Source organism: Eutrigla gurnardus, assembly GCF_963514095.1.
Source record: "Eutrigla gurnardus genome assembly, chromosome: 12".
In the NCBI taxonomy this organism is placed as follows: Eukaryota; Metazoa; Chordata; class Actinopteri; order Perciformes; family Triglidae; genus Eutrigla; species Eutrigla gurnardus.
Genome location: NC_139926.1, coordinates 14,250,443 through 14,274,089, shown reverse-complemented (window position 1 = coordinate 14,274,089; position 23,647 = coordinate 14,250,443). Strand labels below are relative to the sequence as shown.

At 42.0% G+C, this 23,647-nt stretch overlaps 2 protein-coding genes across 4 annotated transcripts in view; one reads left to right on the top strand and one right to left on the bottom strand.

Annotated features, from left to right (window-relative positions):
- edar (ectodysplasin A receptor) overlaps positions 1 to 7,031 on the top strand; it is a 28,755-nt gene extending 21,724 nt beyond the window's left edge. The window contains exons 9-12 of the mRNA XM_084022057.1: positions 1,508 to 1,580; positions 3,305 to 3,611; positions 3,722 to 3,785; positions 4,221 to 7,031. Of these exons, the coding sequence (XP_083878183.1) occupies positions 1,508 to 1,580; positions 3,305 to 3,611; positions 3,722 to 3,785; positions 4,221 to 4,606 (830 nt within the window). The 3' untranslated portion in view covers positions 4,607 to 7,031. The remainder of the gene's footprint in view (positions 1 to 1,507; positions 1,581 to 3,304; positions 3,612 to 3,721; positions 3,786 to 4,220) is intronic.
- A 4,655-nt stretch (positions 7,032 to 11,686) lies between these two features.
- Positions 11,687 to 22,847, bottom strand: ccdc138 (coiled-coil domain containing 138). 3 transcript variants are annotated; one of them, XM_084023128.1, is made up of 15 exons: positions 22,540 to 22,847; positions 22,061 to 22,139; positions 21,731 to 21,845; positions 21,536 to 21,636; positions 20,896 to 21,059; positions 20,584 to 20,721; positions 20,172 to 20,300; positions 19,594 to 19,671; positions 19,232 to 19,351; positions 18,513 to 18,665; positions 18,262 to 18,378; positions 16,478 to 16,691; positions 15,223 to 15,396; positions 12,935 to 13,073; positions 11,687 to 12,047 (listed from the first exon to the last, which is right to left on the bottom strand). In XM_084023128.1, exons 1-15 carry the CDS (start codon positions 22,615 to 22,617, stop codon positions 11,921 to 11,923), a joined length of 1,926 nt encoding a protein of 641 aa, XP_083879254.1. In that variant the 5' UTR covers positions 22,618 to 22,847; the 3' UTR covers positions 11,687 to 11,920. The 3 variants fall into 3 exon arrangements, with proteins under 3 accessions (XP_083879254.1, XP_083879255.1, XP_083879256.1); XM_084023129.1 differs by having other exon boundaries at positions 20,172 to 20,291; XM_084023130.1 differs by having other exon boundaries at positions 20,172 to 20,276.
- Positions 22,848 to 23,647: the final 800 nt, after the last annotated feature.

Genomic DNA, 23,647 nt, shown 5'->3' with positions numbered 1-23,647 from the left:
TCAGCTGACATGTTTTATTGTTGCTATAATCATTTTTCAACATTTTCACACTGGAAAAAAGTTTCCTTCAGAATTGTACTTTTGCAAACCAGTCTCTGGAGCAGCATTTATGTATGAATTATGGAAAACTTCATGTTAAGATCTGCCCTACAACAACCAATGCAACGTGGATAAGCCTACATTAAATATGCAAGCAAACAAACTGAATCGCATCTGAAATGTTAAAAGCGTTGGCTCCACATCAGTCAGTCCACTATCTGTGTGCATATTTTGTAGCATAACGTATGCAAATGTGTGTGTGTGTTTGTGCGTGCTGACAGACCTGCAGTATGATGGGTGCGTCATGGTGGAATGTGAAGCTTCCAAAGCTAAAGCCATACATTGCTTTAGGCGCCATTTCTCTTGACAATGATGCTCTGTTCAATTTCACTCCCAGACTGACTGACTAACCGCTTACATGTGGTGTGGATGCGAACACACACACACACACACACACACACACACACACACGCAGTGTCTCTGCGGCCACAACCATTATGTGGTACAAGTTTGTGGACTTAATAAAGCAATAGCTAAAAAAACATGATAAAGTAGTTAAAGTATGACAAAAAAATAAATGGGCTGCATTGTTACATACTGTGTGTGTGTGTGTGTGTGTGTGTGTGTGTGTGTGTGTATTTGGGAGAAAAGCCCAATTGCTTGCAGCTCTACCGGAGCTAGCCGTCACTCATGTAGACACCCATTTAATAAGGCTGTGAGATGAAAGACACAGACACTTAAAATCACTCCATTTCTCTCTCTCTCCCTCTCTCTTGCAGCATTTGTTCCACTTAGGTATTCACTCATTAGGCTGTCTATCCCCATCAGTATCCATGATGTATTTGTAATTTAACATAATAGTCACTGTAATCATTTTATACATCGCTCCGACTGCAGTTCCTCCGTTCGGGATATACATCCTTTTTTAGCCCCAGGAACCCGTTCTCTTGAGTGTACTTCAACGTATGCCAGCGCCCGTCAACAATAATGGGGATTTAAGCCGGTTCCTTACTTTGCAATAAAAGACACTTCTCAATTTCAGACCTTTCATTTCGCAATTTTTTGACATAAAACCACCATGCAGTACTTTTATTTCAATATATGCACAGAGAGTGACATTTGTCATTTTTGTATTCGTCATATCCGTTTGGTTGATTCGGTGTAACACAATTAGATAATTAAAGTGAGAATGTTTCACTTTTGAAAGAAGAAATACGGACGTTTTATTTGCCCTTCTTCTGTAATTGCTACTTGTGGCCACATTGGCCGCTGTTGAGCAAAAGTCTTCATGAGTCTCGCATGAAATCAACACTAATCCCCGAGACCCCGAGAGAGATGTTTGGGTATAATGTGTCATTATTTTGACTGACGTGTAAGACCAATATCCTGTGAGATACTACTGACTTTCCAGTATTCTGTATTCGTGAGAAAAAAAACACCTCTTATGTCATCTCCCTTTCCCTCTTAGACAATGTGGTGATCTACTCGGAGAAAGATGAGTTCGACAAACTAAAAGCTCCTCCTCAGAAGACGGTGAAAAGGTGAGAGGCACATCTACTCTTCAGTTGAGTTTCGCAATACTGAAGGACACAAAATAAATAATATCCACCGACATGGAAAGGGATTCACACACCAAACAAAAGAACGGCTACTATGATGAGTACACATTAACCCTAATCATCATCTGTGTGTCTACAATAACTGCATCTTATGCTCCATAACTGTGCACGTACTAATTGTATGGGGAATATACTGTGGAATACTTTATATTCACTACTTATGTTACACCACTGTGGCCTTATCTTGAGTATGCATTAGAAATGTCTGTGGTTGCATTCGTACGTGGCGTCACAGAGGCTTTGCGCAACAGAAAGAAGCTTTTATCATTTTTTCAGCATCTGCCCGTAATTAAGCCACCACAGAACAAGTCACTGCAGTAGTAGCGTCACTGCTGCTGGCCCCTTTTTTTGTTGGTGTTGCTGTTTCTACATATGTGTGTGTGTGTGTGTGTGTGTGGCATGTAAAAAGCAAGTTCAGTTGATTTTTTTTTTTTAAACGAAGCAGAGAACCATTATGTGGCTTTGGAGCGGGCAGAGAGGTGGGTTTGAGGTGGGGAGGGGGGGGGGGGGGGGGGGAGCATAGATGAGCCCCCGAGGGCTAGCATACACCGAGAAGGACAGAGGGGGGTAGTTGTCGACATGGATAGGGGTATTCATTCCTGGCTTCGCCTAAAAGCACCACCAGGTGAGAGCACGTCATGGCAGACAACAAAAGAACAACGGTTTTCTCACATTCGTCTTTCTGCATACATCGAGTCCTCCGTGTGCAGACAATACTGCCTTATAGGTGGTAGTGATGAGCAGAGGGAAGTGTGGGAATACATGATAGCATATTGCACACGAATCTACAGTGAGCCATTGTGCTCAAATGTTACAGTGCCTGTAGTGAACATGTGTAAATTGATGTGCTGTTCCAATATATGGAAGGGAGACACACACACACACCACACACACACAGACACACACACACACACACACACACACACACACACACACACACACGCACACACACACACGCGCACACACACACACGCACACACACACACACACACACACACACACACACACACACACACACACACACACACACACACACACACACACACACACACACACACACCTCAGCATCAATGGCAGTAAACAGTGTGGTATAGCAGCATGCCAGAGGATGTGCTAACTCACTGCTTTAGCTGCCAGCGTGGGTGTTAGATGTCCGGGAAACAATGCCATTTTGTGTGCGCGCTCGCGAAAAGGAGCGTGGGACTGCGAAACAATGGCATTCTGTGAGCATCTCTGTCAACAAGGTGCTTTCGGGAGAAAATCCAGAGCAGGCAAAGCGAGGACGAGGCCGGGTAATCAAATGATATTACACGGTATCATGTTGTAAAACGCAGGGCTATTTCAGTCAATCACAGGGCTTAGAAACACCAGCAGCTATAGCAACAGCATTCTTCTCCGGTTCATTTTTATTTGACAATGGTCCCGTTAAGTCTTAGATACATGAGTCATCAATCACGTCATTTAATTATGTAGTACGACAAAAAAAAACGGTATTCTGCAGCGTTATTTGATTAATAGAAACAGAAATAGTGCGTGTGCATGGATGTATCATGTAGTGTGAGCTAAGTGACATTGAAAAGAAATGTGTTTTATGGAATACCAATGAGCCTGTTCACATGTAAATATATTCAAATGTGTGTTTGCAGTGAAAATGATGCATCATCAGAGAACGAGCAGCTGTTGAGCCGTAGCATCGACAGTGACGAGGAGGCGGCGTCTGACAAGCAAGGATCCGCCGAGACCAACAACCCCAACCTGTGCCTCGTCAACCTGGGAAACAAGCCCGACCTATGCCTGCTCTCTCTGGGCCTGTTGGAACGGGACCGAGCCTGCAACGGGGCCCCCACCATTACAGCCGGACAGGCCAATAACATCCCGGGTCCCAACCACATGGCCAGCACCAACCACATCAGCAGCGTGAACGCAATCAACAATAACAATAAAACCCCGGGGGTAAGAAGACGTTACCAGAGTAAAAAGATTGTGAACAGAGCCTCGGTTCAGTTTCATCTGGAATTCATAGTCATGTTTTTATTTTTTTCCTCCCCATTTTAACCTCACAGATGCTACAAAGTCGAAGGAAAAAGATCCTTGATCTATACGCCAGAGCCTGCAATGTGACAGAGGGTAAGTCTCTCTTTCAGAGATGAACAGATCCATCTTGCCGAGCCGTGGAATAAAGAATTGATTTCTGCCAACGCTGTCGGGGGGCATTTGACTTCAGATGCACGGCTGAAGACAAGCTCTTTTTATGAACTGTGTTAAAGTGAGGAATGGGATTGTCATTTTCAAGAAAATTGCTTTAGGATGTGAAACTGACAAAGAAAGAAGTCATTACCTCACTCTACAAGCATACTTTTACACAAGTTAGCACAATCTCACTTTAGCGCGTTAGCATGCTCACATTTGACAATTAGCGTTAAACACAAATTGCAGCGTTTAGTAGCGTGCAAGTATTTAGTCATAAACCAAAGTAGACTCCTCTAGAATAATGATCAGGGTATCCTCTGGGGATAGTTTGTGTAACGCTGCGCCACGTCTAACCCTCCTGTCCCCCTCCAGGCCTGAGCCCCACAGAGCTTCCTTTCGACTGTCTGGAGAAGACGAGCCGCATGCTGAGCTCCTCCTACAGCAGCGAGGCGGCCGTGGTGAAGACGTGGAGGCACCTGGCCGAGAGCTTCGGGCTAAAGCGCGACGAGATCGGCGGCATGAGCGATGGCCTGCAGCTCTTTGAGAGAGTGAGCACGGCGGGTTACAGCATCCCCGACCTCCTGACCCGCTTGGTGCAGATCGAGAGGCTGGACGCGGTGGAGTCGCTCTGCTCCGATGTGCTGGGCAGCAGCGAGATGGCGGCGGCTGCCGGACGGCAGGGCAACAGCAGTTTTCACAGCCAGTTGGTGCTTCCGTCCCCGTGCCCGTCTCCATCCCAGCGCTGTGCCAGCGTTTAAATGGAGTAGAGACTTGAAAGACTTGGATGCCTTAAAGTATACATGTATGTAGGGGCAGATACTGCTCTGACAAAGAGGACAGCACATATACAGTATACACCCCCCCCCCCCCCCAATCACATGAAGAATCAGCCTCATCAACCCTCCTATTATGGCTTTTCTCTGTCAAGAAGCTACTAATCTGAAATACTTCTTTCCAAAGTGCTAGAAAAATCAAACCAAAGATTAATATTATTCTCTAGATCAGACATTTTCTCATAAAATAATCAGAACTAGTTTCTACTTTAATAGATTGGTCTCTATTTCAATGCTAAATCATTTTAGTGGAAATAAAAGCTAGATTAAGTGTGCGCTGGACGCAACACAATCACAGCTTTTGCAGTCGTTTTAATATAAAACTTTGTATGCAGTTTCAAAAAAAGAAAAATCAAATAAAGATGATGCAATGGTCAGTGAGCAGCTTCACTGCAGTCGTGCCAAATGAGGAAGCGTTTCTTCTCACTGAGCCTTCTGATCACAACCAAAACCTTCAGGTTAACCCTCCAGCTGATGGAACTAGATTTCTTTACGTTGCATAAAGAAAGCGACCTGGTTCGACCGAAGCATGAGGTAACTTTCATACTTTAACTGTGCCTTCGGCCGTGCTGATGTTCTACAGCAAAGACAGCAGACACGAGCTCCCAATTTAAGATGCAATCATTATGCCCAGCTGGAAATGCTAAAGTCACTCAGATCAGCTTTCATCTGGTAAACTTTGCTTGACAACTTTGAGGCATTTGGCGATCCCCCCCCCTGTGTCTTTTGCTGAATCATGATCTCACCAGCATACACACACACACAACTGTAGTCAACATTGCAGAACAGTATTTTCTAAAGACCATATGTTGGTATGTTGAACTAAATGCTTAAAACTGTTTTTACGTCATGTTGATTCTGTGATGATGTTTCCTTTAAAACTCCAACTCAGCTCCATTAATTGGTTACCATACGCGTGTTCAGTGTTAATCCCATATGGTGCATTAAGACAGCATTACTCTGCTAATCACGTTCTATCTAAATCCACTTTCCCCAACTTTAACACACAAAAACCAGCGTACTCTCTCAGAGCAACGACTTCCTCGGCAGTGACCCAGCCCGTGACCCCCCACATAATTCTTCCTCTCCCCCCTTATTACCCTTTTACCCCAATGCTGCGGTCTAGTGCTGCCGCCAGCCCTAATTATTTGGCGTGTGGCTCCCCAGGCCACTAATAGTCTGAAGTGTTGTGGTTTACAGAGCGGGTGCAAAGTGCCTGTGATTTCCAGCACCCAATTAAGCATTTAAGGCCACTTAACCACTGAAGGCCCAGTGGAAAAGCTGTAAAAAAGCCTGCATTAAAAAAGAAAGATGCCATGGCAGAGACATGACTAACTGGCCCCGGGGTTGCTGCAGGCCGAACGGTGCCCAACACAGCCGGTCGTGGTTGAAGCAGCGCTACGGTCGTCCCATAATGTCTGACCTAACTCAGCTTTTGTGGTCGGCTCAGTCATGCTCAGGATTTAAGGTCTCCTCTCCCCTATGGGACCAATATGGCAAATGAAAACAATATGCAGCGGGTGGGTTGTCCACCTCTGCATACAGCGGAAGCCAGTTAAAGTGTTGTGCATGCAAAGAATGAGGGCAGCTCCGATATCTCCAAGTAAAACTTTGTGATAGCCACATTAATGCCAATCCATTAGTAGTGATGATGTTAGAAGTTAAAATGCTGTAGGCCCATGTCATGCTTTTCTGAGCAGTTTAACGTCAAAACTCAGCAATAATCTCCAAAGCTCAACTTTGACAAGCAATGCAAAGACTCACTTTGAACACTTTTCTTTGGAATAGGGCTGATTTTTATCAGAAGTCTGATGTTGTCAGTATATCCCGTGATCGCTCTGCACAAAATTAAGCACATCACCCCCTGCCAAGTTCTTTTTCCAGTGCTTTTTTTGTTCTTATTTTAGATGCAAACTACGGGGCTGGACTCCAGTACTTTAAATTAATGAATGTGCATGTTTATCAAAGATGTATTCTGATTGTTTTTTGTTTGTTTAATATCTCCTCTCAAAGCAAAAAAAAAAAAGCTTGTGTTTAAATATACTGTATTGTAATAGCATCAAAACCGATTCATTTCAAAACAGGTTTCATTTGTTATATCTATGATGTCTTGTAAATAATTTGGTGCATTGAATTGAACATTAAATGGTCCCATGCCCTGGGTTCAGACAAATATGTTGATCGGCTGACATGCAGAAGCCAAACATGGATTTTATTACCTCAGTAGTATACCCAGTACAGTAGAACATAGAAAACACACCCTAACTCATCACAGAACCTAAGTATAACTGTATATATAACTTATTATTGTACATAATGTATACATTAATAAAGATGTATGGCAAACATGGCTTTGGATTTGAATTGTATAATTTAAGAACTCCCTGATAAAGTATAAAAATGGTTATTACAGTTTATATGAGCTGCTATCTTTTTAAAGGAGTTTTGTTTTTGAGACGAGTGACTGTGGATTGGAACATCAGGACCCAAAGAGTGTGGAGCAATTTAATTGTGCTTCTGTAAGTACCATTTTAAGGACTTTGATGTTGTGCCAGTAAGACAAGACAAGGCTTACGGTCTACATGTATGCTGGGACAAAAATCTATAGAATTCAAATCAATTTCATGAGAACAGACTTCTCAAACCACCACCAGTATAGTACCTGTATAGTATAAAATGTAATGAGGTATATAAATCGTGTCAGAGGTCAATGAAACTGCTAAACTGTAGAGTAAATGATCCCATATGTCCATCCCAGATTGTTGTTCGTCAACACTGGCATGGAAGATCGCTAATCACATTTCCCATTTCATTCAACATTTAATTATGGATAATTCAATGGGACATTAACTAGGTGAGAGATGATGTCATTGGAATAAGACCCTAGGACAAGATTAGTAGACAATCACGTCATTCAGGCCCATTCATTTTTGTATTTGACATTGTTATAAATAAAACTCTTTTCCCCACCAACAAGAAGGTGGCAGCTGTCACGTCTGCACACTCCGTCATCGGGCTTTCAATATGTGGGTGCATAGTTGTGCCAAGATTCCCAGTGCCTTAGCTACACTGTAGTTGTGTATATGTGCTGGCTGCGGCTCTTAAACGTGGTTCATAGAAGGTCTCTCTGGCAGTGGAAATGCCAGTGATGCTGCTGTGGGGCATCAGGGCAGCAATGAGGTCTTTCTCTTTTCATGTTTCACAATTTCAGGTCATTTAGTCTGATAACAAACACATTTAAGACGGGTGTCTTTGTGTTTTGAGGACGTGCCTTGTGTTTTGTGCCTTAAGAGCTTGGCTCGACTTAAAATGAGGATGAAGCCACTTCAGGGCAAGGAGTGTCAACCATGTGACTAATTAAACCTCTGCCAGTCAGTAACACATTCACTGTCAACACAGCAGCTGCATGCACACACCCGTCCCCATCCCCATCCAGACCTCAGTCAGGTGTCAGAACTTGTGTCTGTCTGACTGCAGGATGAACTGTGTGTGCCCTCTTAGTAATTACATTGTTTTCACCACCCATCGCTGCGGTACAATTCTGTAACTGCTATTTTTAAAGGAAATATCCACTGAAACACTGGTGTATCCGACACCAATGCACCTTGCTTTTACAGCAGTTATACCATTAAGATAAACTGTCAGCCGTGATGAAAAACAAGGAGCAAGCGGTTTCTGTCTTCTTTTTTTAAGTCCAAGGAGGGTGAGCATGTGTTTGAACCCCTACAAGAAATGTTTGACATTTTGAGAAATAGGCTTATTTGCAGTCTTGTTGAGAGTTGGATGAGAAGATTGATGCTACTGTGCATCAAGTACAAAACGGGAGGCAGGACGCGATTAGCATAAAGACTAAAAGAAGGCGGTATCATATAAACCTGTGTTGGACAGATGGATAAACAAAATAACAAAATAATAGTAACACACTCATTAGCTCTCCATAAAAGAATGTATTGTTGTTGAGAAACAATGTACTAATAACTGGACTTTAGAGCTGCTTCAAACACCACACTGAAGGCACAGACGAGAAATATCAATTTTCTAATCTAATTCTATGCAAGAACAAGAAAATGGAATTCCCAAAAGGTTGAACAATCCCTTTGTTATCCATAAGTGCAACCTCTTAGTCCTTGTAAATGATAGAAAAGCAGTATAAAAAGAAATATAAAAAAATTTGGAGGTTAGGAAGTAGTGTGATCCGAGCCCGTCCACCATAAACGACCCCTGACAGCTGCTTCCACTCACAACTCCTTCACACACTAGCTAATTTACAGTCAGGTATATAACCGGGACCGCCATGTGCTTATTGCATTACACAAGCAGCGTATGTATGCATATCTCGGCTGGTGGAAATAACATACATTTGGTGGTCTGCCATGTCAAATCCCTGATTGACTCGACTTTATGGTTGTGCTGAAGTGGAACCGCTAATAATTCCCCCCTTGCTAGCCTCCTCCCACTGACCAAATAACATTTTAATGAGGTTTACCAGCCAGACCAGAGCAGGGCGACTCTTTGGGGTAATTTGTGGAATTTTTGGTCCACTGAAAAAAAGCAAACATAAATCAAGATCAGCATTTGAAGTCGTGTGGGTGATGCTGTGCAGGGTAGACTGGCAAAGTAAAGCGTGTTAGGAAACACGGTCCAGACACCGCTAGGCTGACTGCAGTGCAGACCAGACTTAACTGAAGTCATGAAAGTAAATAAATCAGCCGTTGACAGGTCCTGGAGTAGGCAAGAATACCCTGTTACACCGTCACTCCACCCAAAACCGACACCAGTATCAAATCTTTTGAAAAGCAGCTGGAAGACGTTTGGAGATTCCTTTAGCTTCAGTAAAAAAAAATAAAAAATTTGACACTATAGAAACTTGAATCTCCACTGTACATGTGCTCAGTGTGTTCCAGTCATATTTTTGCCAAAATATTACTTCTGAAGTTGCAAAACCAAGTATGATATAACTATGGAGAAGGTAGGTAAGGGTATGCAGCTAAAACAGTTACGGTCAATAACATTATGTCATTATTGATTGCACAAGTTGTCATAAAGTGTGAGGTCCAGCATCTTATAGGAATGTAGCTTGAAGGAGGTACTAGTCTGTAGCGTCAGTGTTGACCTTGAGAATACAAAATGTGTGATATTGTGAATATTGTGAAGAAAAAAAATGTAATCTATCCACGGATCCAGATCGATAGAAAGATCTAGATCGATCCATAGATGGACCCAGCTCCATACGTCATACAGTTTATCGAGCGTATGGATTGAGTAAAGGTGATGTGGATTATTGTATGAGGCAACTATTAAAGTATTTGCAACTGACGCATATTCAAATTGACCACAGCTTTGCCTAAATGAGAAAAACTGCAAACCTTTTTACAGCCGCTACCTAGAACGTACTACCAGATTGTTTAACAATAATAATCTGACATTATTACATTCGTTATGCCAGTAAATAACGCATCTCTGATTTGCATGTCATGTGTTACAGCTCTGCTCCAAATTACAGCTTTGACAAATTAAGCATAAGATGAGTTGATGAAGAGGAAAAACAAATGAGCGGCTTCACAGTGAGCTCCAGTTTTCAATTAATTTGTTCTCCATCCAGAGAGCTGACATGCTTTGAGGCAGAATGAACGGATGCTGACGAAATGGTGGATGATAATATTATGATCTCGACGGGGTGATTTTATTAAGCGCAGTGCGTCTGCCTCGAAGTGACAGAAGAAAAACAGAATTGGGGATTTCTGAGGGTTCGGTGTCGGGCAGACCTGCGTATGTACCCTGGGTGGCTTGGGGGGAGAATGAGGTTTTTAGGTGGCCGCCCGTGTGCAGAAAATGTTCCGCTGTTGATGATAAAGCCTGATGTTTCCATTTGATATCATCCAGATGCAACACAATTCACAACAGCTACAAATGGAAAGCAAAATAAAATGTGACCTCCTCTTTTATCTTTAATAAAATCTCCTCTGCATACGGCTGTTGACAGTTGGGAAAGTAGTAAAAATGTAAGCAAGAAAGGAATATACAGTAGGCTGAAATTGAATTAGTGAGATTTGCTCCGTAGGATGGATGGAAATTTCTCTCTTCTCGGGCTCTACATCTATGCCCTGGCAATGTAGTTTCACACAGTGAAGATTAAAATCATACGACAGCAATACTTTTTTTAAACGGGCACAAAAATAAAATGTTTGCAGTTCTGTTTCAACATTGTCCTTAATGGTGCTCTGGTGCCTGCCATGTGATAACCAAAGTGGTTAGAAACCAAAGTCATTTGGTTCCATATCATGAATGTTTTTTTAAATATGAGCTACAGCTCCCTCCTGAACTTAGGGATGCATGATGTTGTAAATGTGTCAAATTTCCAAAACGAAATATTTCCCATAGCAGTTTGACTGCACAATACTTTTACATGCGTCACCATTTCCAGGAACAGAACTACTTGATGCTATTACTCAAATATCTAAAGCAGGTCTCGGTCATTTTGGCAGAACATTTCATTTGAAACATCTTTGTCCTTGAATGTTTTCCTCAGCAGGTGGTTTAAAGCTCTCAATTCCCTTTCCATTCACCTTCACAGATGATGCATCTCAAGAGACTAGTCCTCTTAGGAATGCTTTTCTTCAAATCATGGACACTCATCAATTCAATGTAGGGGCCTTTTAAAGACGACCAGTGTGCATGTATGCCGTCTTAAATATTCTACAACCCTGACCCAATAACTAACATGTAGTTAATTCAGGAATTCAGAAAAAATTGGATGTACCCTTTTCAAATTCAGACTAGCCAAGCACTTCCGAGTACGTCTTAAATATCAGCTGTAATTGTTCCAGTCTGCCCGCCTTTGTCAACCAACACCACTGGGGTATCCCATACTGAGAACATTACTCCCATCAACGCACCAATACTCTGGAACAAACAAATAAGACAAGTTTATACAAAACATATGGATTCCAGCGTTTCTTATGCAGTCCACTCTTAATTTCCTTCAGTTCTTTTTGTTTATTGTCATTAAAAAGCTTCACAGTCACAGCCTCTCTCCCTCCGAGCACATCAGACACCCATTAAAGCTACTGGCAAGCATGACACGTTTTCATGCAGAAAAACAGACAAAGTGCAAAACATACACAACCCTAAACTAATAGTACTTCTGACGGACAAAGGAACTTCAAAAACACATCACTATATCAGGAAAGAATGTGTTTTGGTGAGGGTGAGGCAGAGAAAAACATGTGAATGGGTGTTTTATTTGAGGTTATGGAGGATGGACCTGAAGTTGAGGCAGAGGAAGGTGTGTGTGGGGTTGGCTTTGTGATTTAGTTCCTGTATTTGGAGGTGGAGGGAGGACAGTTCAAACAGACGACGGTTCTTCCTGGATGAAATCAAAGAAATACACAACAACCAACCAGTCAGTGAAACATAGCCCCATGAGTCAGTCAGCATCCAGACCAGTGTATCGCGGCTGTATAATCTAGTTATAACTCGCTTTAAGTATCTACACTTCTTGGCTGAATAGGCCAACAATTAAGTCTAAATGCTAGAACTGACAAATACAATTTTAATACATTTGAAAAGACTAAACACACACTTGGCCTGTTGAGTCAAGGAAATTCACACTACTTCACTGCGGTTGAAGAAAAGTCAGGGAACAATGAAGTATTTAGGATTCATCATCTGGGAACCATTGATGCATTATATGGATATAAGTCAGGACCAAAAAGGTTGACCGACCAACCAATATTTCCACAAAGTGTGAATGAAGTGAAAGTGCGGATTTAACATGACTTCAACAAAGAAAGAACAACGAAATAAATGACCACCACAATCATGAAATAACTTTATTTCAACTTTCGAAATGATCTGCAACCCAAACTATTGTTAGAATTGGCCTAATGAGATGCTCCCAAGGGGCCACAAGATAAAACGTGGTTACGAAATTCTGTGAATATTTGCTCTTTTCTTGTGAGTTACTACAAACATTTTATGAGCCGGAAAGGTTAGGAACCACTATTACAGTCTAATGTCACTGCCAAACCTTGGGAAAGGAATATAAATAGTTTGAAGTGCATAAGTGAGTTTACAGCTGGCTCCAGATAGAGTATTTGTCAGACAATCTGTCTGTGCAGACACATAAAAGAAATGATATGAGAATGTATGGTTGCATTTGTCCAAGCATGCAGGGATTTACTACCCATGATCATAGATCAAGTTCATCCTTGTTCAGTGTGATATTATCAGTTTGGAGAGGAGTGCGTCTACCTGATGTTGGAGAGCTTCTGCAGAAGGATGGACAGCTTCTCCAGTGTCGGGAGCTCCACGCGAGGGTTTTTAAGAAGCTGGGAGGCCGTTTGGAAAAATAACTCACAGCTACAAGCCTCCAGGAAGGGATTTAAATAGCCTACAAGCACACAAACACAAGCAGAGCAAAGAGGGAAGGACATTATCAAAATAAGTTCTCTAATGAGCAACACATTTAGATTCAATGTTCAAACTTCTGAGGAGATTCAAATGATCAACAGCAGCTTTGCATAGAAATGAAAACTACATGGATGCACAAACAAACCATGACGAGATTTTAGCAATCAAACCGAGTAGGACGGGGACACAGACGCTGGTCAGAAAGACTACCATGATTGTATTTGGAAGGGCTTCCATATTGTCACTGTTAACCGTGACCGTAACCACACATACACACCCACAGAGATGAAACAGAGACAGGACGGACAGCACCACTCCACACAGAGAGGTGCTGCACATGTTTTAATAAAAAGCAAATGTGGACCCCATAAAGTCTTTAAATTAGTCAATGTCTAGTAAACAAACATTTGTTTCTACTGAAGTCACATTCCTGCTCCTTTTAACACAGACTCTCCACGGTCTTTGACCATGGACAAGGGAATACAATCTGAGCTGTTTTTGGCTGGTACAGAGGTTCTGCTGGCATGAAATCACAGCAGAGGATTGGACGGGGAAGAATAGGATCAGGTTCAGATAAGAAAGGATAAGATGGGTAGAGACTGATAATATGAGGAGGAGAAAGGAGGAAAGGATAGTTTGGTCAGCCTAATTCCAGCAATTGTATCACCTCACCTCGATGTTATTAAACTACTAAATATAATTCATTTTGCTGCCATCTGACAAGAGATACAGAAATATCAGCTGCTGCACCACCAGACTACAGTCCCTCAGGCTATGAGACTCCTAATAAAAATAAATGTACCTCGTAATATTAATGCGTGCTACAGTATATGCATATATGTCTACGTCTACGACACACTCATTTCGCAGAAATACTGTGACTGGGAAGTTAAATACACTGCAAGAAGCAGTTGGGAGTTAACTGTTTATCAGACGATCAGTCAGTCAAAGCCAGTAAAACATCGTTACTCAGTGTGTTTGTGTAAACCCGTGCATGCTGAAGTGTTTGGGATCCCATGAATGTGTTGGTTGTGTAACTTGTATTTGACTGATTATATCAACAGTCGAGTTGTTGCAACATGACCACAGACGTCCTGTAAGTGTGTTGTGTGTGCAGCTTGACCTTTGTGTTTTGTTTGGTTTTATTGGCAACCTTCAGGTGCAAACCCTTCCCCCCCTCGCCCCCCACCCCTTTCCCGTCGCTCCTCATTACTGCTTGTAAAACACAATAATTAGCTAATCTTGCTCGACTCACAGTCCCCCTGGAAACACACAAGTGATGCCGTCCCACACACACGCCCCAGTCACCGCCAGCATATGGCTCTGCTGCGTATTACTGTAGCACACCTATCTTAAATGATATGGCTCATAATATGGTTTGCCCCTCCATGGAAGCACACTGCAGCTGTGCTCTCCCCTCATCCACCTCTGTCAAGTCTTTCGTCTTTCTATAAAAGAGCCTGGAGGTGGTGGAGGACCAAGACTTTATGGCAACTTCTAAATCTTTTGCATGACCGGTGCGTGTGATTAATGTGAGCTCGCCTCGGACCAACCGTTACTTTTCACATGTGGTTTTTATGTGGGGATGATACCGCAGGAAGAGCTGGCATAAATCAAAGTTACTAGTGATAGCAAAGACACTCAATAAATCTGGGATGGAAGAGTGATCACAGCAGCTTTCACGTTGACCACAGACGATTCCCCAGGTGAACTGTGCAGTTTCAAAAAGAAAGTCTTGAGGTCACCAGTGAGGTGCTGCTTAGCAGGTCGGAAAATATTTTGTAGTGAATAAGTACATTTAAATTTCCAGACAACGTGGCAACGGTTTTTTTTTTTTTTGCTAAAGTAGTGTTAATACAGTGGAGTTCCTAACTCCAAAAAAGTGCTCAAACCTGGACTTTGTTTGGACTCACTCGGTGCTTTTCGTAATCTAAAATAAGCCAGCTAACTAAGGTAAGTACCATTATTTCACCAGTTACTTAAACAGGACGAAAGTTATTACCGTTGGCATGTTTCTTCCTCAGCTGATCATGCTTGTACCTGAACCCTCTTTGAAATTGTTCAAATGTGTTGTATCATTTTCTTGCTCACAATTATACAAGTGTGATGGGTTCTAAACTGCTACTTACGGGACGGTTCAGTCAGCTGCATGAAGGTCTCTACAAGTGTGTGCAGACCTCCACGGCCAGCCTGAAGCATCGACAGCAGCACACACACTCCTCCGTAGCGGATGAATAGGCCCCGGCTCTCCTCAGACATCAGCTCGGTACGGAGACTGTCTAGGGCCTGGGCTAGCACATCAGCTGTAGACAGGACAGAGGGAGACATAAATACATAGATACTTGATTCGGTTTTAAATTGATATTTAATGTCAGTAAAATCAGCTGACATGGTTGTTCATGAGTCAGCTAAATCATTAGAATACATGCTAAATTACATAATTTTAGATTACAAAGTTGGCCCCCACAGCTTTCGACAAGGTTTGTCTTCTATGTAAACAACAAATCGTGGAGAATTTGTGGATTAAATTATCTGCTCCTCATTAAAGAATTGTCAGAAAAGTGTTTTATTTCTATCAGGAATTGATACACCAATTTCCACCACAGGGATAAAAACGTTTAATTCTGGACCGAGTTTGCCTCACTATCTCTCAGAATGGTACCCATTATGTGTAAAATCACAGCACATATGAGGGAAAAAAAACTCAATCTGGGTTCCCATCAATCCAGAGAAGGTAAGAAAGAAAACCTGGTGAGCAGATTGACATAAAATAGTCTCTATAGGCATAAAGATGGAGCCCTTGAGCATTAAGAGCAGATGGATGGTCAGTTCAGAGGAGTTTCATAAAATATGCCACGATATATACGCTGCACACACTAAGATTCATAGTGTGGAAGGCCAGGGAGCAAAATCTAGATGCAGCCAGATGCGCATTGCCCCTTTCAAATATATCTATAATAATATATAATAAAAAGTCCAAAGATCGTTTGGTGCATATGGGAGTTTGCAGGTATTTTGGTTACAAACCAAAGCATTGGCTGTCTGCCCCAGTATGCAATCCATCCAAAAGGAGTCAAGTAGGTTAAAAAATATAAACCCCTTGTTGGCACTTAAAGAAATGTGAGGAGATCAGAGGATCTGCTTAGTCATTGAGCAAGCAAAAATGATCTGCTGGTTCCAGTTTCCCCAATGTGAAGATGCATTGCTTTTCACTGTTTCATATTGTAGTAAAATGAGCATCTTTGGATTTTGACCAGACAAAGGGTGTCACCTCAGGAATTACTTATGGGTATTTTTTTCACTTTTTTGACACTTTACAGTCCGTTTGCATTTTTCAAATAAAATGGTTGATTCGGTATGTGTGTGTGTGTTGGGTTTGGTTACCTTGTCTGACGGTGCGGAGGGTGATGAGGGTGGATAGGATGCGTGTGTGAGCACAAGGGCTGCGGTAAAAGGGCCAGCTCCTGCAGGATCCACCAGCAGCCCCGCTGCAGGACTTTGGCAGCTCTGCATCTTCAGACTGAGGCACCAATAACCGAGCTGGGGGCTTAGATACTTCCTCTCCTATCCGCCGCAGAGTGGCAGATAGTGCTACATGCTGTGCAGATAAATACAAACATAGACACACAACCGCTGGTTATTGCCAGAATTCATGACCCAGTCTGCAGTCAGTTACTTTTTACTTTTTAGGATATAAATAATATATTAACAATGATCTTCATCAAACACCAGTGTAGAAAATACAAGCTCAGCCTGACAGGGCTAAACTAAATAATGGAGGCAATAAATCAGTGCAGTAATAAGTAACTACTATCCAAAATGTTTGGAGTTCCAAAGGGAATCGCTGGTGGTTTTAAAACACACAACATCCCTTTCTCTCCCCGTCTACTACTCCCCCTCCCCAATGTCTCCATCAGCTCCACAGAGACCATAGATTTGAAGTTAACACCCGTCTTCCATTGACGCATTGTGGCCCAATAGTGGTTGTTTTTGTCTTAAAGGTGAACACATATTGCAGCAATCAGGGAGCATGTGATTTCAGTTGGACATCAAACATATCACCGAGCCGATATGACATGTCTAGCTCCCTGCAGCAGGACTGGAGGACTAACACTTTGAAGTGGGTAGAGAATTGCTGGAGGGCAGGGGGTGAAGGCTGGAGCATAGCTCAGACTTGGGATTGGGAGATTGGACCGAGAGTTAAAGGTAAGCGTTAAGGAGAGGCTGGTATTTGACCTTCACAATAAGAGAATCCCTACAAAGTTGGATTGGACTATAGAGCAAAATTGTCCTATCACACATCATCCCTTTAACCAGAAACAGCTCACAGCTCTTGAGGTGCTCATGGCTTTTATCAAAGCTACAAACACAGCCTGTCTAGACTATGTTCAACACGCAAGACAGGCATGGGGACTTCAGATAAGCAGGCTTCTCATCTGAACACAAGATGGAACTCGACAGGACCTCCAAACATCAAAACCCACCATGCTGTTAAGGGAGATGGAGCGATAAAGTGGATCCCTGCTAGAAGTGGATGTGTACGTCTCTGGTGAGTGGCTCTGTCTTGAGAGAAAAATGGCTCTCGGGTTTGGTTTCTGCTGCAATGACATTGTGAAAGTGACCCAGCAGCTTTCTGTACAATAACACGCATCTCTTTCAAGGCCAAACACCAAATAACTAAGGAAGGTGCAGGTCAAATAGTGTGCAGCCTTTCGTTAAGGAATGTAATCTCACTCTAATCTATTACAGAAGAAGGTGGATATCCCCCCAAAACTTCAGGAATAAATCGGCCTTCTTTTCGATGCTCCCTCTGGCACCCATGTGTGAGAACAGCTGACCCCTTTTTGAAAAGGCAGCCACCTATATTTTTTATTATAAAGTAGTAGCAGCACATCTCCCCGTTTCTGTTTTGAGATAGTTGTATTATATCTAACGACCCATACATCTCTTTTCAGCATTGCCTGAACATCACACACACTGCTCTTTGAATGGTTCATTTCAACCATTAGCCTGACTCCTGACATCCAGATATTCTGAGGTGAAAATCTTAACAATGAGCCCACATGCTCCACATGTTATAGTCATAGTGTATGTTCTTTGATGCATCCTGTGACAACTTTCTGCAGTGGCCCAGTTTACCCACAGGGACAATCTTAACTCATCTTTACCTGTGTAGAACTGTCCATGTGTCTTAAAGCCCAGTGGGTGAGGCGGAGAAGGTTGAGGAGGAGGTCAGGTTCAGACAAAGGAGTGTTATGAAGCTGATCTGCTAGTAATGGCAACACCTAGGGAACCAAAAGTAATTTATTATTTTGATTGTGATAAAAAAAAAAATGCATGTATAATGCTTCTTGATGCTATTTTTTGATCAGGACATAATAATAATAATAGAATCAAGAGATCACAGTTATCATGCCACCTTAATGCATCTCTCGTTGAGTACGACCTCTGGAGGCAGACACTGGCTGGCACCTTTCCCTTCGTTTCGTTCTACTGATGAGAATGTCTGTCCATCGAGTACCCAATCCAGAAGAAGGGCCAGGAGCTTTAGAGGGGCGGGGCTAGAGCTGCCCTGGAGGAAGGAGGGTGAAAATATAAAGGGTTAAATTCGATTGCAAAAGCAGTCATCTGCAACTTACTTTCTTATCAAATTGTGACTACAGTTGTTTTTGTTGTTGACTAGTTTTAATTCCGTCACTCATATTGATCTGGATTCTATAATATGACATGCGTGGAACACAATGAGCATCTACGAAGGCAACATTTACAGCAACGTGGCTGGAAGTTATATCTATATATTTTTGAAGTTCAGCCATTGGATACTCTGGTGTATCCAGAGCAGTATGAACATGAACGTTTGGCTCAGTCAGTGTTCTCTGAATACTGAAAAGTGCAACTGTATCCACCGAACATCCATCTTCATCCACGACAGGGATGATTACAAACGCACAAATTATGATATGTCAGTTGGCAGGATGAGTGTGGTTTCTGGAGAAGTGTAAAGGGGTGTGTTAACTATGATGTGCACAGTGTTTTTTCAATAAACGCATGAACAAATAACATAATGCCGTTCAATAACAGCAAATCCTACTGATTGACAGAATCATCAGTAACAAAAACACAGAGTTGTTAAACTACCTTGTTGCCGAGTTTTCCAGAAGCAGCAGGTTTCTCCTTTTTGGGTGGATTAATACATTCTGTGCTCTTAACACTATTTCTCTGACAGCCTCTCTGGGCTATGCTCTGCTCATATTTCCTCTGTTAATAAAAAAAGAAACTTAAACCAATTATATTAGACATTAAAAATAGATTTAAGTTTAACAATTTCTGTAACAAATGCTGCAACACCCCAATGTTTTTGGGGTGGACAGGGTTCAGACAATCACGGTACAATAAAAACCAAACTTTAAAGTGCAATCGAAAGCAAACTGCCTTCTCTCTAGTTATAAAAAACAAATGTAAATCAATGACCCTCCGTGCATCGGTGAATATGTTCTTACCTGTAGATTTTCAAGCCGAGCCTGCACCCTCTTGAATTGGCTCTCCAACTTCTTATTGTGTTCATTGATCTCATTCAACTGTTGATTTTAAAACACTGAATGTCAATCTGCTAAACAAGACTGCTGTCCAGAAAAACATTCCTTAATTTGTTTTATTCCATGAAGTCAGCCCACTTTGAGAAACATTTGAAGCAAGGAGGGCTTCATTCAAAAGCCACAAAAACACTTAAAATTCCAGACACTTGTACCAAGAAAATAATGGTGATTTTACATCACTGTTGGATTATTCAAAACCCAAGAAAGTTATGTAATAGTGCCCTCCTGTGGTCCAAGCGCTAACTGTTCAATACAAACAGTTAGTTCCTTGATACTACTAAACCGATAATAAAGTGAAGATATAATCACCTTTGGTCACTTTAGTTTTTAAAAGGAAATTTCAGTCAAACTTTTACAATTATTTTTTTTTAAATCAGACAACCAAATTGTATACGTATTAATGTGATTTTAGAATATTGTGAACTGAAAATACCAACAAAATGCAAACAGACCGTCATGGTTTGTATGTGGTCACTTCTTACCCGTTTCTTCATGTTGTCATTCAGGTCCTTGATGGAGTCAAAGCTGGACTTGAGCCTCCTGTTCTCCTTGCTCCTCTCTCGAAGAAGATCCTGCAGCTGACTCACCTCTAACTGGTGTTTCTGGTGAAACTTATATACACAATCACATATAATGAACAAGGCTTGAACACTTCAGATGTACATTAGTTGAGTTTGTGATTTTATAGATAGTTGGTCTATTGTACTCCAAAACACATAATGTTACATCTGTATTCCTATGCATAAAATGCAGATTTACACAGAGCTTGGACAGGAGGTGTGACTAGCTGTATGATTTAAGTTTATTACGACAAGCGGTAGGGTAGAAGGAAAGAGTACGAGGTGTGGTGAACTTGTATTAGATGTGATTGGATGGAGTCTATGTATGCCTGACCTCCTCTACAGCTGGTATCTGAATGTGGAGCATCTCCTCCAGCCCTGCCAGCCTCCCAACAGCTTCCTCCTGTTGCTTCAGCCTCCTCTCTCGCTCCTGCAGCTCCCTCTCCCACAGCTGTTGGCTTTGTCGCTCTGCCTGTATATACACATGCATCCATTGTATCACAATAGTCTCTGCATTTAAGTTGGTGTACACACACATATCTAAGTATCCTCGCATAACAAAAAAGCAAACGTATACCTAGTCACATTCTCCGCCCCCGGGCTGGATTTAGTAATAAACTGTGATACAAGGATTCTGCTCTCTCACCTTTAGTTGTCCATAGATGGTCATCATCTCCTGGTACACCTTTGCCAGTACTAAGGAAGAGGAACGGCAGGAGTCAGGGAGTTGGCGAGGTTGATGCAACTCCCCATCAGTCTCAGTTTCCTGGGAGACAGGGCTACCATCCAGACAGGAAGGCAAGGTCACATCTGGACATACAGAAGTATAATACAGGTAAGCCCAAGGCTAGCTCATTATATCCACCCCTAAGAGGTTGTTAGTAAAATCCAGACATTTCAGCAATAACAGGAAAGTGAGTAAATCAATTGCAAGAAGTCAGCTGAAACCCAAGGATGAATTACCGAGGCCTATTTTGTGATTCATTATCTTGTCAAGTCATTCATTTTAAACTGCAATCATATCAGTGACTATACTTCAAAACGATTTTTGCTTCAGGTGTCAACCTTGAAATTATTTCAGCATCCTCTGACACACACACACACACACACACACAGACACACACACACACACAGACACACACACACACACACAGACACACAGACACACACACACACAGACACACACACACACACACACACACACACACACACACACACACACATACACACAGACACACAGACACATACACACAGACACACAGACACACACACACACACACACACACCTGTTTCTGTAAATAGCACATGAGAGTCGTGAAGTGTAGCAGCTGTAGAGTCCCCACTCAGGTCCTCACTACTGCAATGCGGCGCGTGATCGCTGCCAAACCTTAGAGAACACAGAAACAGGTTTTGACCAAGGCACAATACTGAAAGATAAACATGAAAAATTGTATTTGTAAGCGTAATCTCATTAGACTAACTGGTCAGGGTGGTTGGTGACTGCTTTGAACAGCTCATGTAAAGCTTTGCTGTAGCATTTTAACTCGTTGCTTGGCGGTTTGGATCTTTTGGCCAAAGTGAGTCTTTGCACTGCTTCTACAATAAAGAACAAAACACAATGTTAGGCACACAGGTGTGTTATTTGTTTACATATCAAGCGTCATCAGTTATAAATGGGATTAGATTAATTCGTTTAATTCTCAGTTGAAACAAACCCTGTCTGTTTATAAAGTTGCCCTTCACGTCCCATTACAGGTTTATTAGTGTATGTAAATAGAAGCCCTAGAATACAATCAAGAACCCCTGGTTACCCGAGTAGGAGACCCTGTGTGAATTGCAGTTAGCATCACTGGTTCCCGAGGGGACGTCAACGTCTTCTGGAGGTGGCAGCTGAAAAATCATGACATGTTTCAGCGCAGCGTAGAAACCATTTGACATTTTTATTATATTCTACTAGAGGATGTCACAACCGTGTACAATTATCTGTCGAGTAACGTTGATGATGCTTGGTGCTTTTTCTGCCATAGATTTCACTTTTAAGTTTGTTGTGTTATTAACTGAGGCGATGACAGCAATCGAGCAGCGGGGTTTAGGTTTGCATTCATTCAACGTTACTTGACACGAAGTGATAAGCAGAAATGTAGACATGTCGCTTTATAAAGAAGGCGTGCTTTAGTTGTATTCAAGTTTGACGTAAAGTGTCCTATTTAGCGTTAGTTGCGTTACCATGAAGCTATCAAACAAACTCGTGGAGTCTGCGTTACAATACTAGTTGTCGTTGAACTCAAACCTGTTTCCTCCTCCCCAGATATTTCTGCTGAAGCTTCTCGATTATTTGAGCAGAGGTGTCCTGAATCTGCAGGTTCATAGCGAATGTCGCTAACGTCAGCTGTTGACGTTAAAGCCCAAGTTACTGTCGAAAAACCGCAGACTTGTGTCTCCGTTGCTACTTAAACTACCACACGAGTGTCAAGAATCACGAAACAAAACACACTTCCGGTTAAAACTTTCGAATTAAAACCTCCACGTCGTGATGAATGTGGATAGTTTAGCTTTTGTTTGTTTGGTATTTGCAATCGCCAAACTACGAATAGTTCACAGGCTATGACGGAAACAAAACGTAGAAACAAAACACAATCCGAATTTAGCGGATTTATGATCATGTGACGTTGAAGCACGTTCGAGTGGCGCCCTCTAGCGGGGAGGCCTGCGGCTAATAGTTGATTACATTTGGTGGCTATTTACAGTTTTTCTCAGTCGCTTTGCTGCTTTTCTCAGATCAGAATGAAAGTTCTCATAACTATTAGTTCAACCTCCACAACATTTAGTCATTTGTGCACATCATAGTAGCAATTTCTCCTTCCTCTGAACAAATTGCAAATGCTTTTGGACATGTATCAGTTGCTTTCATACAATTCTCTGCTGTTTTATAACATTATCATTTGCTTATGTCATGTCAGTCAAAATGAACTATACTTATGGATGCTGAATAGTCGTTCCCAATAAAACTAATAGTCTTCATTTCATTGCTTGAGTCATTACATACAAAATAGTTGAACTAGTTATCAAATTCTGTTAAGCAAATTTTATACCTTTCTTTATCATTTTTTCCTGGAAATGTCTCCTAAATTGAACAATTGCTCTCAGGTGAACTTCAGCTTTCACTCAGGAGGAGGTGTGTGAAGTATAGTTGTAACCAATGACAAGCTACTTGTTCACAGTCAATCAGGGATCAATCCAATGAACCCTCACTTGGCAAGCATATATGAACCGAGCAGGACATAGTGTGTACCATTTCTACAATTCTGTGACACAGAAATGGAAGGTTAGCATCATGGAAGAGGGGTGATGATGCGGGGAGGAAGGGGACAAAACAGAGGAAGAGGGAGAAGAGGCCA

Coding starts and splice junctions, on each gene's coding strand:
- ccdc138 (XM_084023128.1), bottom strand. CDS start 22,617: ATGAACCTGCAGATTCAGGACACCTCTGCTCAAATAATCGAGAAGCTT. Junction 20,722..20,895: donor CCATCTATGGACAACTAAAG/GTGAGAGAGCAG, acceptor GTGTATATACAG/GCAGAGCGACAAAGCCAACA. Junction 16,692..18,261: donor ACATGGACAGTTCTACACAG/GTAAAGATGAGT, acceptor TTATCTGCACAG/CATGTAGCACTATCTGCCAC.